Below are 13,178 nucleotides of genomic sequence, written 5' to 3'. Positions count from 1 at the left end.
ATTGACTAATCTTCATTTCCCTTTTTCATGACAAGTCATTTCTATTGTGTGAGGTTGCTTGACATGTTATTTAGATTGAAAAGTTGTTGACTTTATCAGGATGAGCACTTGTCTTCCCTGTCTTTCTGTTTGCTGGGGCAGATGAGAGGTTTATTTTTCTTCACTTCAGAGGAAAAAAATCCTCACCACTTGAGTATAGTGATATCTGTAAAGCTGCAATGACTACAGTGTTTCATAACAGTATATGAAAGATTTGAGAATCAAGCAAAGAGAGACCTGGGAATTGGTAGATGATGGTCTGGGATGTAAAAGTGCTCTTCTGACATAGAATGACAGTGCTGAAGCACTGTGGTAACAAATGAATGAAAGCAGTAACATCACTTGACATGAAATTATAGAGTTTTGAATTTTTTAAAATTTTAATGTTAACATTCCTTCTGCCTCTCTATTGTTTCACATTTATGGTCTATATGCCATATTTGACTTTTCTTCAACTGTTTTTAAAAACCTCCCATTGCTAGGACGATAAACTCCAAATAACTAATTTTTTTTGCAGCTGTTGTCTCCCTGAATCATTAATTTTTTTAGCAGCCTGGTTCTTTCCGTTTACATATTTTGTCTGTTTTTTCCTTCACCATGTTTCTATTCCATTTGTCATCAACTCTCCATTTCTGATGTCACACTGTTTGGTAATGGGTTCTTCACATAGGCTGTCAAGGTGAGAAAATGCAGTGTAGCATAAAAGCTCATGGACTAACAACCCAGCTTTTAATGCTACAAGGATTGCATTGACCATAGGTGATACCCCTTATCATTGCTAATCAAAGTGGCAAAGAACCACTGTAATGAGAATGCTCAGACAGTAGCAAAGTCTCAAGCATATAAGAAAATCATTAATATGCAGGGATTTTGTGTGTGTGTGTTTTCTTTGTCTTCTTAAATAAGGCAGCTCTTTCATCTGCTTAAAAAACTGCTGGGCTGTAGCACGAAGCCCTGAGTGTAACAGACCTCAAATATTGACTGCTACTGCAGCAAATGTAATTTTTCAGAAGCCACCTGAGTTTTCCTTCTCCTCATTACTTTGGATCTGAGCATTCTGTTTTCAATGGTTTGAGCCTTTGTTTAAAATTGAAAATCATTACAAAGCTTCAGCTGGAAACATTTAGAGGCAAAATAGTGCATATGGTATTATTGGTTTTATGAGAGCTTGTTCCTGTAGTGAACAATTGGCTCTTGAGAAGTACAGCTCAACTACCAAGGTGAAAAAAAGAACTTACGAAAATAAGCCTGTCTAGCTGATTGATCTCTGGTTCACCCAGAGCATGGGGTAGGGAGCAGAAGCTGGCATTAATGATGCTCCCCATTCTGTCTTGGCTGCCTTGATGATGAAGGTAAGACTGTGCATTACAGGTCAGTGTCTGGTGGTCAAAATAAGGGGTTTCACTCTCGCCAGTTGTGTAGTGATGTAGGCAGTAACCCTCCTTGTAGGTATTTTATTATTAGATGACTAATGCTTTTGCAGTTCTAAGCTTTATGCCGTCTAGTAGGCTGCATGTGCCATAAGGTCCATTTGTCATTAAAAACAACGCTGTGTTTAAAGAGCTTGGGAAGCTGCCACAAACTGGCCTAGTTTTGTGCAATATCCTTGATTGAGTTCTTTCTTCTATTGATTCAGGACCTCCTGGAGTCAAAGGTGTGGCTGGGGATGTAGGACCACAAGGCCCTGCTGGTATGAAAGGCTTCCCAGGTCTTGATGGTGCTCCAGGATCTCCTGGGGAAAGAGGATTGCTAGGGCCACCTGGGAGTTTTGGTCAAGATGGACATCCAGGTTTCTCTGGGCCAAAAGGTAGGTGTTTCAGTCCCAGGGTGGGTGTGCAGTGTACCAGGACAGACTGATATTCCCTTTTTGATTCTCAACATTTCTCTGCAGGTGAGAAAGGATCTTCTGGCCTGCTTGGTTTCCCTGGCATGCCAGGACTTCCTGGTGTCCCTGGAGTGAATGGGTTTAAAGGAACTCCTGGCACAGCTGGAGGAAAAGGAAGTCCAGGAGTTGTGGGACTTCAAGGTCAAAAAGGTGAGAAACAGCTGAATGGCTTTTGCTGGCTGTGCAGCAGAGGGACTTAGGAGGCAATTCTGAGATGTCTGTGTCTGGTATTATTCTTCTAAATATTGTAATCTTCTATTTTCTCAATACTTTGCCCTGTTTACCAAAGAGTAGTAATGAATTTGCATCAAGAGACATGGAAGTTCTTTTTTTCTCTGCTACATTATTTTGCAAGAAGCTGTCATGACTTTTTATTTCTTCAGGTGACAGAGGTGATATAGGTCCACCTGGTCTTCCTGTTCTTGGGACTTCAGAACAGGCACTGCAAATCAAAGGAGACAAAGGAGATCCTGGATTAGCTGGACTTGGAGGATTCCCAGGACCTAGAGGTATTTCACAACATTGCAATTAGTTGCCAGTATCAGCTGTTATCAGTGGAGCATGGTCTGTCTTTTTGGCAGTGCCTGCAGTGCTACTGTTTTCTGTTCTACCATTCCCATTCTAGCAAGACTTGCATATGGCAGTTCTGAATTTTGAGAAAACAGTTTTCCTTTGGAGTTCTGTTCTGTAGATCTAATGCCATCCCTTCTTCCTCTTTAGGGGAGTTTAGGTTAACAGGTTGACTGACCCAAATGAGCTGGATGTCTGTATTAGTGAAAGAAATTCCACTCTTCTGTATTACCCAGGTGACAAAGGAATCTCAGGAAGCCGTGGACAGCCTGGTTTCCCTGGTCCAGTTGGGTCACCAAGCAAAGAGAGAGGTCTTCAAGGTGACCCAGGCTTCCCTGGTCCACCTGGACAACCTGGCCTGCCAGGGCAGAAGGGTGCACATGGTATCATGGGATTTCCAGGAATGCCAGGAGAGAGGGTAAATACCTTCTTAAGTGTCATCATTTCTCTGGGTGCTCTCTGGAAAACTCTGTGTTCTAATTTATACTCCTGTAGCACAGCAGCAGAACCTGGCAGAATTTTTCCTTACAAAACTTACAGATTAAATGGAATTATACATAGTATTTCTTCCTACACCTTTACGTTCTGTTATTCCATGTGACCCAAGCTTGGAATGGCAAGAATAAAAAGCAAAGATTAATTTTGGTTGGGTTGGTTTCTTTCAGGGTTCAGATGGCACCACAGGAATACTTGGATTCCCAGGACCTATTGGCCTTCCTGGTCCAAAGGGTAAAAAATCTTTCACAGAGTATATGGTCTTTCATTATATACAATCCAAATATTAATGACACAAAGGAATAAGCAGTGTTTTGGAAGTGTCCAGTGCTCTCCAGTGACTGGCTCTAGTACATATCCCCTTGTAAGAGGCTTCTTTCAGACAAAACCTATACCAAACCTAAATGCCTTATAGTCCTCTGAAAGTTTGGCCACAGCACTGTGTGAAGCCTGTTGGACAGTGCAAGAAGCACCCTTTTCTCTCATCTCCTTGTGTCAAAAGTGCAGGATGTTGTGCAATTACCTGTAAATGTCTATCTTATGCATTTGCATTAGTGGATCTGCATCCATTGATGGGTATAAGCATTGTCAGACTCAGGTGCATTATTTACTATTGTCTTTGTTTGCACCATGAATTTGAAATATAGCAAGGTTTATTTTCTTAAACAAGCCCTGTAAACTGATGTCCACAGGCAATGACAGGATGGCCTTTCCTTCCTTTTCCAGGTGAACAGGGAGAGTCTGTTGGTGTTCCTGGCATTGCTGGACCAAAAGGAGAGAGAGGAGACCCAGGATTTCCAGGTAAAGTAGGCCTTGGTTGGTCACTTCAAGAACACAAAATTCTAGAGACTAAACAGGTTGGCATTGCCAAATTTGGGTATTTTTGTAATGCTGAAAGTGAGATTTGAGGAGTATGCAATCCAGATGGGAACAAATCTGGATGATAATGAACACATCTGAGACCAGCCCAGTTCTAATGCTGGGTTCACTTCACTTCTTGAGGAGTGAACTTGCATTGGCATTGGCACCCTGGGAGTCCAGCCCAGAGCCCAGGCAATGGCTGAGCAAACACAAGTGCTGCAACCTCAGCATACCATGTTTCTCACCCTCTTCATGCCTTCCTCCAGTTTGACTTTATGTTTATATCCTTTTAGGAGAGAGAGGGAGAGAAGGACTCAAGGGTGAACCAGGCTATCCAGGAAACACTGGGGTGAATGGACCCAAAGGCAGCCCAGGAGATCTTGGCCAAGAAGGCCCAGCAGGTACTGGACTGAGCACCTAAGTTCTGCAGCTCATGTTGTGACTATGACAACCTCACCTTGATGCTTCCTTAGCCCTGTTTGGTCTGTCTCAGCTGAGGCTTAAACAAGAAGTTTGGCAAGAAAACGTGAATTTTCTTTGACAGTAGTGTAAAGTGTCACCTTGTCCTGCTGGTCAAATATGCTGAAGCCTGCAACACTGAAACCCAAAGGAATCCCATTAACAAATAGGGAAGATCTCAGTTAGATAAAAGCAGTAGCAGCTTCTTTACACCTTTACGTTTTTGTCTGTTCCCTCTCTAGAGCCAAACCTACCCAGACAAATTCCTACAAGTGTCTTTGGGTTGTGGGGTAATTAGCAGGTAGATTCCCAAATGTAAATCAAGATCGAAAGTTGAAGAACAGTGAAAGTTGTTACTGAAGTGTTTTATTTGCAAAACCAATTTAATTATCTATTTGTGTGTGAACTGTTCATGTGTTACTTAGTGGATGATGAAGAATGTCACTGCTATGATTAAAAAAAACTCCATCTAATAGTTTGATAAATGTGATGCTAATGGTGACATGAGAAGAGATTTGGATCTGATTTTGCTTTATTTAAATAGTAGTTTATTCACTCATCTTATGACTTAAGTGCAGGAACAGAAGCTCTAAGATGGAGCTTGAGCTGTTTCAGCCTGGTCATGATGTGTAGTACAGGAATATTTTTCTGCTTGCTTTTAGGAATCCCTGGAAATGCTGGGCTGAGAGGAGCCCCTGGCCCACCAGGACCCCCAGGACAGCCAGGATCTGTTGGATTCCCTGGAGCTCGTGGAACAGTGGGACCTAAAGGTAGATGTGCAATCTGCACATGGAAGGAGAATTTAGGTCAGAAAAGCAGTATTTTGGCCAAGTGTCTGGGGCAGGCAGTGTGACCGGCCAGCTGTGCATGGGAAAGAGCTCCCTCTTGGCAACCTTGTGCAGGCACCAGCTGCTAGGAATGAGCAGAGGAAGGGTTGGAAAGGGAGGGGCTTTCACTTGGTTTGAATCACTAATAGGTGTTCTGCAGAGGGCAGTGGGAAGAGTTTCTGTGAAGGGCCCTTGTGTGAAGGAAGCCTTTACAGCTCTATGTACTGTGCTCCCATGGGTCAGGTTTCTCTTATGTGTTGTATTCCCCATGAGCCATCTTATGCATTTCCACCTAACTAGATTGTTTGCCCATTTGCTCACTTATGTGTTCCCAATGTCTCCTCAGGCTTTCATGGATTTCCAGGTTTAAGTGGTCTGAATGGCTTGCCAGGCACAAAAGGGTCTCCTGGAACACCAGGTAAAGGAAACGTGTAGTAGAAGTGTGATAGCTAGGGAAATATATAACTGATCCACCATGAGAGCAATGTTTCCCACAAAATTCCCCTATTTCACCCAGTTCTGGCTTTAATTATGACCTGAAGAAGGACCTCAGGATACTGAAAGTGCATGAACTAATTCTTCTCCAATGCCAGTAAGAACAGGATGCAGCTTGTGGAGTTGAGGAGGCTTTTCTGGTGATGGTTCTCCTTGAATTCCTGAAGGATTGTGTCACTTCTGGAACACTAATGGAATGAAATAAAACTCTTTCTAATGGATGCTTGATTTGAGCAGGGCACACCAAATGCTTGCTTTGAATTGGACTTAGCAATGAAATGTTTCTGTACTGCTTTTCAGAACCCTCCATTATATGGAGCTCAAGGAAGGCATCAGTAAGATCAGAAGCTGATTTCTTTTATTCATTTCCAGATTCTGCTTTTAGGGAGCTTTTGCTGGATTTTTTCATATTTTGAATCATATAAAATGGAATGCAATTTTGTTTTGTGAACAGGGTTTTATTAAAGTAAAGAAGTGAAGAAAGACCTTACCAAAATGTCTTGTTTACAGTCATGTTGTAAAGTAACACCTAAAATTTGTGGCAGCTGTTTTATGCATAAAAATGGCTAGACTTCATGTGTACAACTCAAAAAATACCTGTGTTTTCTTTGTTTAAAACATTATCAGAAGGTAATGATTTGTAGCATATAGATCCCTCACAATTTTCCTGAGAGAGCTGCTTTTAGTGTATACTCTTTCCAGAGTGGCATTCTGAACACCTCCCTGCAGCTTTTCAGGGAGCCTCTGCCCTGCACCACATGTGCCTGTGTGCATTCTGCAGAAGTCTGTGCAAACTGTACTCCCTCCCTGTGCTGCAGCATGGAGCCCACAAGGTTATTTAAAGACCAGAAGCTTGAGTCTGGTGTGTCCTAGTGAGAGACTCAGCATACATCTGGCAGCAGATCCTGTCACAGGACTGCTGTGTTCCCATTCTTGTGCAAGAGCTTGTGGGGAGACCAGAACAGTCATATGCTTTTCTCTCAGCATCTCACAGATTGTTTAAATTCACTCTACACAACCAGAGTAACATGTGAGGCACCAAATCACCAATTCCAGCTGCTCTACTGAAAACAGCAGAGACAGTAATAAATGGCTAGTTTTTAAATCACCACTAGTTTTCTGCAATAATTTGACTGCTATTCAGCAATTTGAATGGGCTCTCTTATATTTGTTAACCATGTTTAATTAGGTCTGAGTGAAGCTGGACTGAAAGGACCTGCAGGCCTCCCAGGTACAAAGGGTGAAGAAGGCTCTCCAGGCTTGGGAAGAGGAGCTGCAGGATTCCCTGGACCAAAAGGCTCATCAGGAGACATGGGTAAATACTGATGTTCTGAAAGTAGGATGTATTGCAGCTGAGGTTAATGGGTTGCATAGTCAGCAGAACTACCAAAGACAATTCCTGAAACCTCAAAGGTGGCTAGAAGCTTAACAGGCAAATGTGAAATCTGTGATGTTGCTCTGTATTTTGAGAAACAGTTGGTTGCACAGTTCTGAAAGTATCTATAGCTCTTCTGAACAGCACAATATGTGTTGTTTCCCCTCCTGCAGCAAGATGTCTCTTTGTTCTCCTCAGTATAAATGCTCCCCAGCCACTGTTTCTGTCAATGTCTGTGAAGATCCATGAAGACCTTTGGTTGTCCCTCACTTTGTGTTTCTTATTCTAGGTCCCCCTGGTCCTATGGGCCTGCCTGGCCTGCCAGGAACACCTGGAGTTTCTCTTCCATCTGATATACGGGGCAGGCCTGGCGATGCTGGTGTTCCAGGCACTGAGGGGAGTTCAGGTGTGTGTGCTTTGGGAGCTTTGTCACGGTGGCACTGGTACCATTCAGCACCTCACAGCCTTGGAGAGGCTGAGACTCCAGTCTTTCCCCACACAGAAAGAAATGCTGGGGATAGCTCCAGAATTTCCCTTGCCCCAGAAATAGATTTTGCCAATTAACTCTGTTGTCTCTAGGTTTTCCAGGTCCTCCAGGACCACGGGGGACCCCTGGCCCAGCTTCTGACCAAGGTGACACAGGGACTCCAGGTTTCCCTGGTGTTCTTGGCTTGCGAGGCATTAAGGGCGACGTGGGACCCACTGGTCCAGTTGGGCTCCCTGGAGCATCTGGATTCAAAGGTAATCTTGCCTTGAAAGGATCTGGGGGTGGTTTGGCAGCTGTCATCCTGACAGTAGGAATAGTTGTTGGGTGGTTAGTGTGGCCTCCTCGTTCAGCTGAATTTGATGTCTCAATCTTTCCATTTGGCTCCTGCAGATTTTACCTGCTGACTCCAAAAGCAGCAAAGTGGGGCCAGCTCCAGGTTTTCTCAATGTGTCCCTAGTTATTTTTTTCCTCTTATCTTGTTGTTTTTTTTTTCTGAGTAGATGATGTCCACCTGCAACATTGCTGTGCTTGTTGACCCACTTGTGCTCTCTAGGCAAGGACTGGAGTTGCTGTTTCATCCCACCTGTCCTGTATGTTCAGAGGCATTAGTGTGGTGGATTTAGGTCTCAACAAGAGGCTAAGAGGATTGTAGGAGTTCAGAGATGTTGTTCTGGGCTGAGGCAGGGATCATGTTGATTTCTGTGGTCTCTAGAAAGGAGGCCAGAGGGCAGCTGCACACAGGGACTCCAGGAGCAAGGTTTGAGAGATGCCACACAACTCAAAAGCCAGGGCAGGATGGAGAACCACTGCCAGATGAGCAGCTGTCTGCTGTCTTTGTAGGCTGGCAGATCCCATCCCTCTGTGCTATACATAGAGATGGATTTCAAAGGGTAAAGATGTGTGCTCTCCAAACCCTGTCCCTGGGCTACCCAAGGAAGGGGAAGAGTACTTTCAATAAAGTACAGTCAGGTAGCAGTGGAAATTCTTGTCTTGAGGCTCTGCAGCCCTTGTGGAATGTGAAATTGGGCACAAACTGCCTTGAGGGCTGTGGTTCCCTCCATCTCAGAGGCCCTGTGCTCTTGCTGCAATCAGTGAGAGCCACAGCTGTGGGTCAGAATTAGTGCTTAGGCCCAGTCTTAACTGTGTGTCTTTGCAGGTGCAAGAGGTGAGCCTGGCCTAATGGGGATGCCAGGTAAAGATGGGCCTCCAGGGGATCCTGGTTATGCTGGGCTGAAAGGTGAAATGGGCCCTCGAGGTGAGTGCTGGAGGATTTAAAAAGCTGTTGTTTATAGTACCTGGTTTGGACTGGGGGTGACTTCAGAACTCCCTTGATGGGCTTGTTTGGGAGACTCTTGATTTCTTAGAGACTGAAATAAGTTAGAGCTTGACATACTTTTTACAATATACTCAGTGGTGATGTGCAAAGATTTCACATTTCTCTTCTTTGTGTCAGGATTCACATCAAATCTGTATGTTTTTTTGTGGGGTACTTATACATCCTTTGCCCCATGTGCAGGTCTCCCTGGCAGACCAGGGGCTCCAGGAATAACCCCACAGCCAGAAGAAGTCACAGCCCCTGCAGGATTACCTGGTCTGCCAGGAATTGATGGTGTTCCTGGCTTTGATGGAGATCCTGGATTCCATGGTCCAGCTGGAAAACCAGGTAAGAAGTACACTCAGATCACCAAAATGCTGTTCTTCTGGAAGAAAACCACTATCAAATGCATTAGGAATGTTTACAGGGTTTTTTAATTAAGGAAATAATTCCATCAAAATGCATGCAAATATTATATATCATGTGTGATACTCAGCTGCACCTCTTAATCCTTTTACAGACAAACAGATCAAGTGGAGTCTCTTTTGGAGGTGGCTATTTATAAGCACAGCTGGTGAAGAGTGAGCTCTTGGCATGGCTGCTGACATCTTATTTCCCTTCTGGAATATGATTGCAGGAGTCAAGGCAATAGTATGAGGAAATAATGATACTAATAATTGTATTTTATTTCAGGCCCAAAAGGTTTGCCAGGAAGATCTGGCTTGAAAGGACGTGATGGCTTACCTGGAGCCCCTGGGATACCTGGAGATCCAGGACTTTCAGGTGCCCCAGGACCACAGGGATTTGAAGGTAATTTTATGATTTGGGGAGCACAGATAAAAAAGAAGCAAACAGTAGAATTGTGTTTGCTTACAGCCTCTTCAGAGACTCTCCCCAACACCCAGTTACCTTAGGAAAACCAGGGGATGTCTGTGGTATTGTGTTTTGTACCTGTAATGAAGGAAATTAAATCTTCAGTGAGGAAAATTCTTTCACATGTCCTTGTTGATGTCACAGCTGGTGTTTCTGTAGGTGCAATTATAAACACCTTTTGGTTTTAATGTTTTGTGGATGTGGGAATGATCCTGAAGATCTAGAAGAGTTAAAAAGCATTCACAGTAACCATAGCTGTGAGGCTCGGACAGGAAAGGAAAGGCACAGTGAGAAAGAAGAGGAATATCATCAAGAAAAGTGCTATAGCAAAAATGAATGAATGAGGTTTTGGGTGGTGCTTTGATGTCCTCAGAACTACTGTACTGCGAGATGTACCTAACACTGGCACCAGAGTTGTTGGTCAAAGAAAGAGAACTAAAAGAGGAAGGGAGTGGGTGGGTGATGCTGTGAAATGACTGCTTTTGGAGCTGTTAGTAATTCATATAACAACCATTTAGCTTGGGCTCCTCGTTGTACAAGGCTGCCATAAGCAATGGCAGATGGGGTACAGAGCCAGCTGATGTGCACAGTGCAGTGGTGATTCTTCCTCTGTCTCCCAGGTGCTGCGGGGAAGCCGGGGCCCCTCGGTTTGCCGGGAATGCCCGGCCGGAGCGCGGCCGTTGGATACACTCTGGTGAAGCACAGTCAGTCAGAGCAGATCCCCCCGTGTCCCATAGGCATGAACAAGCTCTGGGATGGCTACAGCTTATTGTATGTGGAGGGGCAGGAGAAGGCACACAACCAGGATCTGGGTGAGTTGACAGAATTCTCTCAAGAATGAACTACACAGTTCAAAATTGCATTTAAAAAGCCATCCTGTGGCAGTGCAGAGGGCTGTAGTGGAGCTGGTGGCAGTTGGCTTGGGCAGATCTGCACTGGGAGAGGTCGCTTGTGTCGCTCGTGCCATCCCCACTGCTGAATGTTGGTGTGTAGGACTTGGAGTGTTTGGCAGGTGTTTGGTATGACTACTTCTCTCATTTTTCCAGGTTTTGCTGGCTCATGTTTGCCTCGCTTCAGCACCATGCCTTTTATTTACTGCAACATCAATGAAGTGTGCTACTATGCCAGCCGAAATGACAAGTCCTACTGGCTGTCCACTACTGCTCCCATCCCCATGATGCCCGTGGACAGTGTCCAGATCCCACAGTACATCAGCCGCTGCTCTGTGTGTGAGGCACCTTCCCAGGCTGTGGCTGTGCACAGCCAGGACATCACCATCCCACAGTGTCCCCTGGGCTGGCGCAGCCTCTGGATAGGATACTCCTTCCTTATGGTAAGGTTACTACTGCTAATGCAAAGGCAGCTTCAAACATTTCCATCTCTCCTCTCTAATGAGGTCACTGTCTCTTCTTGCCTCAGTGCATTTCTTCATCACCTGAGTTGCTGTAGCTCTGAGTTTGCTCTCTTTAGCATCTGCCCTGATCAGTTTTGGTGGTAACACTGCTGCCTAAGTTCTGTATCACCACGGATGTTTGTTCTGTAAACCTTTAAATGTGGAAACAGTAATTCAGCTACAGTATTGACATAATCCTCTTTTTCAGTGGAAAAAGTTTTCCATTGCATTCTCCTAGAAGCTTATTAGTGTAAGATTATTAGAAAAACATGATGTCAGCATTATTGTTTCCAAACTTTCCCAACTTTCAAGTGAAAAGCTGGTTTTTGATTATTCTAGGCCTGCATATTCAGCCTAAGTATGTTCCTTTCCTCTTTGCCTTCTAGCCCCGACTCAAGAGACAGATACACATAGCCAGGGTATAATTTTGGTTGCCTGTTTACCTCCTTCTGTTCCTTTGAGCTGACTCAACTTGCCATCTTTATTTCAGCACACTGCGGCAGGGGCGGAAGGTGGAGGCCAGTCCCTTGTCTCGCCTGGCTCCTGCCTGGAGGATTTCCGAGCTACTCCATTCATCGAGTGCAATGGTGCTCGGGGAACGTGCCACTACTTTGCCAACAAGTACAGCTTCTGGCTGACCACGGTGGAGCAGGAGCAGCAGTTTGTCAGTGCTCCTCCCTCAGAGACTCTGAAAGCGGGGCAGCTTCGGACTCGTGTCAGCCGCTGCCAGGTGTGCATGAAGAACTTGTAGTAACAAAAACACAGTTACGGGAACGGTCTTTGTTACCCCACATTAGACATCACTGACTGGAGAAGGGTAAATTCACAAACCTCTTTTGTGTGTGTTTGATGGGTGAATCAAGACAGCCAGAACTCTACAAAAATCAAGTTTCAAGTCCAGGAATTTGTGCACAGAGGAGGGAAAGACCAGTGTTCTGAAGCCATTTTTTAAATGAAACATGGTGCTATGTTTTTACTTTGAAGATTTTTTTCCCCTCCTTTTTGGCTACCTCAGAAAGTCTCAGTGAGTTCCTTACTCAGACTGAAGAGCAGCTGACACCTCGTACCACTCCTCTGTCCAAGGCACATCCACTCATCCAGAGACTTTGCCTGAGCTATGCTTAATTAGTGTCTTTGCAAACAGTATTTGGTCTAGTGTAAGGGAGTGGAGACTCATTCTCCTGTGAAACACAGAACTAGCTAAAATTTATCAGGATATGCTGGGTGACTCGGAAACACTATGCACTAATGGTTGATAATGGATTTTAGTAAAATTGAAAAATGAATTATTTGCTTTGCTTATTACACAGATGGAGCATTCTTTCCTCCAGTGACAGGCAACCAGTTCTAATCAAGCCTGCTATCCACAGCTGACCTTAATGCAATTTTTCATGTGAAGATAAATCCAAAACACCTCTACCATTTTTCATTGCTTTATATTGAAATATATTCCAGGTCTGTTGGCTTCAAGGTCTGTGCTTATCTCCTTGGAGCCACTGATATGCAGCCATACTTTATTAGCCAACATTTTATTACTATGAACATAAATTTCCTTTCCGAGGCAGCTTTGGCACACTTATTTTCAAGTTTATTATTCAAGCAGTGTGTGTTTGAAAAGTAGAGCCTTTACTAGATGGCATACAAGCTTATGTAGATACAGGAGTAAGCAGCTATGGGATGTACATTTTTTACTCCTGCAGTCACCATGTGTTGTATACTGCTTCCTCTGGGCTTTATTGCTGTAAGTTTAAAAAAATGTATCTCTACTGTATGCACTGTTAACTTTCCTTCAGGGCGTAATTAAAGAGAAGTGCCACTAATTGGATTTTCCTTGTATATTTTAGGGGATATCCATGACAAAAGGTATGGTTATACCTATAATTAATTCATTCAGTAGGACTAAACTTATTACCATTACCCTCTGGAGTGAAGTGTGTGAAATCCTTGTCTATTGACATTCCAGGACACTTCAAAGGAGTGCCTTGCAAATACACTGTCCCCTTTGCTTAAAAATCTTTAGGATAAATTTTTTCTGATTATTATTAATGCATGACTGAAACACTATTCTAAGCAGATGATAATCAGTAAAGATGAAAGTATTATT

General features: G+C 44.0%; 1 protein-coding gene across 1 annotated transcript in view; it reads left to right on the top strand.

Annotated features, from left to right (window-relative positions):
• Positions 1–12,894, top strand: part of COL4A6 (collagen type IV alpha 6 chain) — a 112,734-nt gene extending 99,840 nt beyond the window's left edge. Inside the window, exons 28-45 of the mRNA XM_077786549.1 lie at positions 1,676–1,846; positions 1,931–2,074; positions 2,308–2,433; positions 2,731–2,912; positions 3,160–3,223; positions 3,716–3,790; positions 4,144–4,251; positions 4,972–5,079; positions 5,483–5,554; positions 6,821–6,946; positions 7,296–7,412; positions 7,586–7,747; positions 8,650–8,748; positions 9,010–9,156; positions 9,502–9,618; positions 10,302–10,493; positions 10,728–11,014; positions 11,565–12,894. Of these exons, the coding sequence (XP_077642675.1) occupies positions 1,676–1,846; positions 1,931–2,074; positions 2,308–2,433; positions 2,731–2,912; positions 3,160–3,223; positions 3,716–3,790; positions 4,144–4,251; positions 4,972–5,079; positions 5,483–5,554; positions 6,821–6,946; positions 7,296–7,412; positions 7,586–7,747; positions 8,650–8,748; positions 9,010–9,156; positions 9,502–9,618; positions 10,302–10,493; positions 10,728–11,014; positions 11,565–11,825 (2,558 nt within the window). The 3' untranslated portion in view covers positions 11,826–12,894. The remainder of the gene's footprint in view (positions 1–1,675; positions 1,847–1,930; positions 2,075–2,307; positions 2,434–2,730; positions 2,913–3,159; positions 3,224–3,715; positions 3,791–4,143; positions 4,252–4,971; positions 5,080–5,482; positions 5,555–6,820; positions 6,947–7,295; positions 7,413–7,585; positions 7,748–8,649; positions 8,749–9,009; positions 9,157–9,501; positions 9,619–10,301; positions 10,494–10,727; positions 11,015–11,564) is intronic.
• Positions 12,895–13,178: the final 284 nt, after the last annotated feature.

Source organism: Lonchura striata, chromosome 14 (genome assembly GCF_046129695.1).
Source record: "Lonchura striata isolate bLonStr1 chromosome 14, bLonStr1.mat, whole genome shotgun sequence".
In the NCBI taxonomy this organism is placed as follows: Eukaryota; Metazoa; Chordata; class Aves; order Passeriformes; family Estrildidae; genus Lonchura; species Lonchura striata.
The sequence above is the reverse complement of the archived record's forward strand: the minus strand, read 5'-3'. Positions and strand labels throughout refer to the sequence as shown.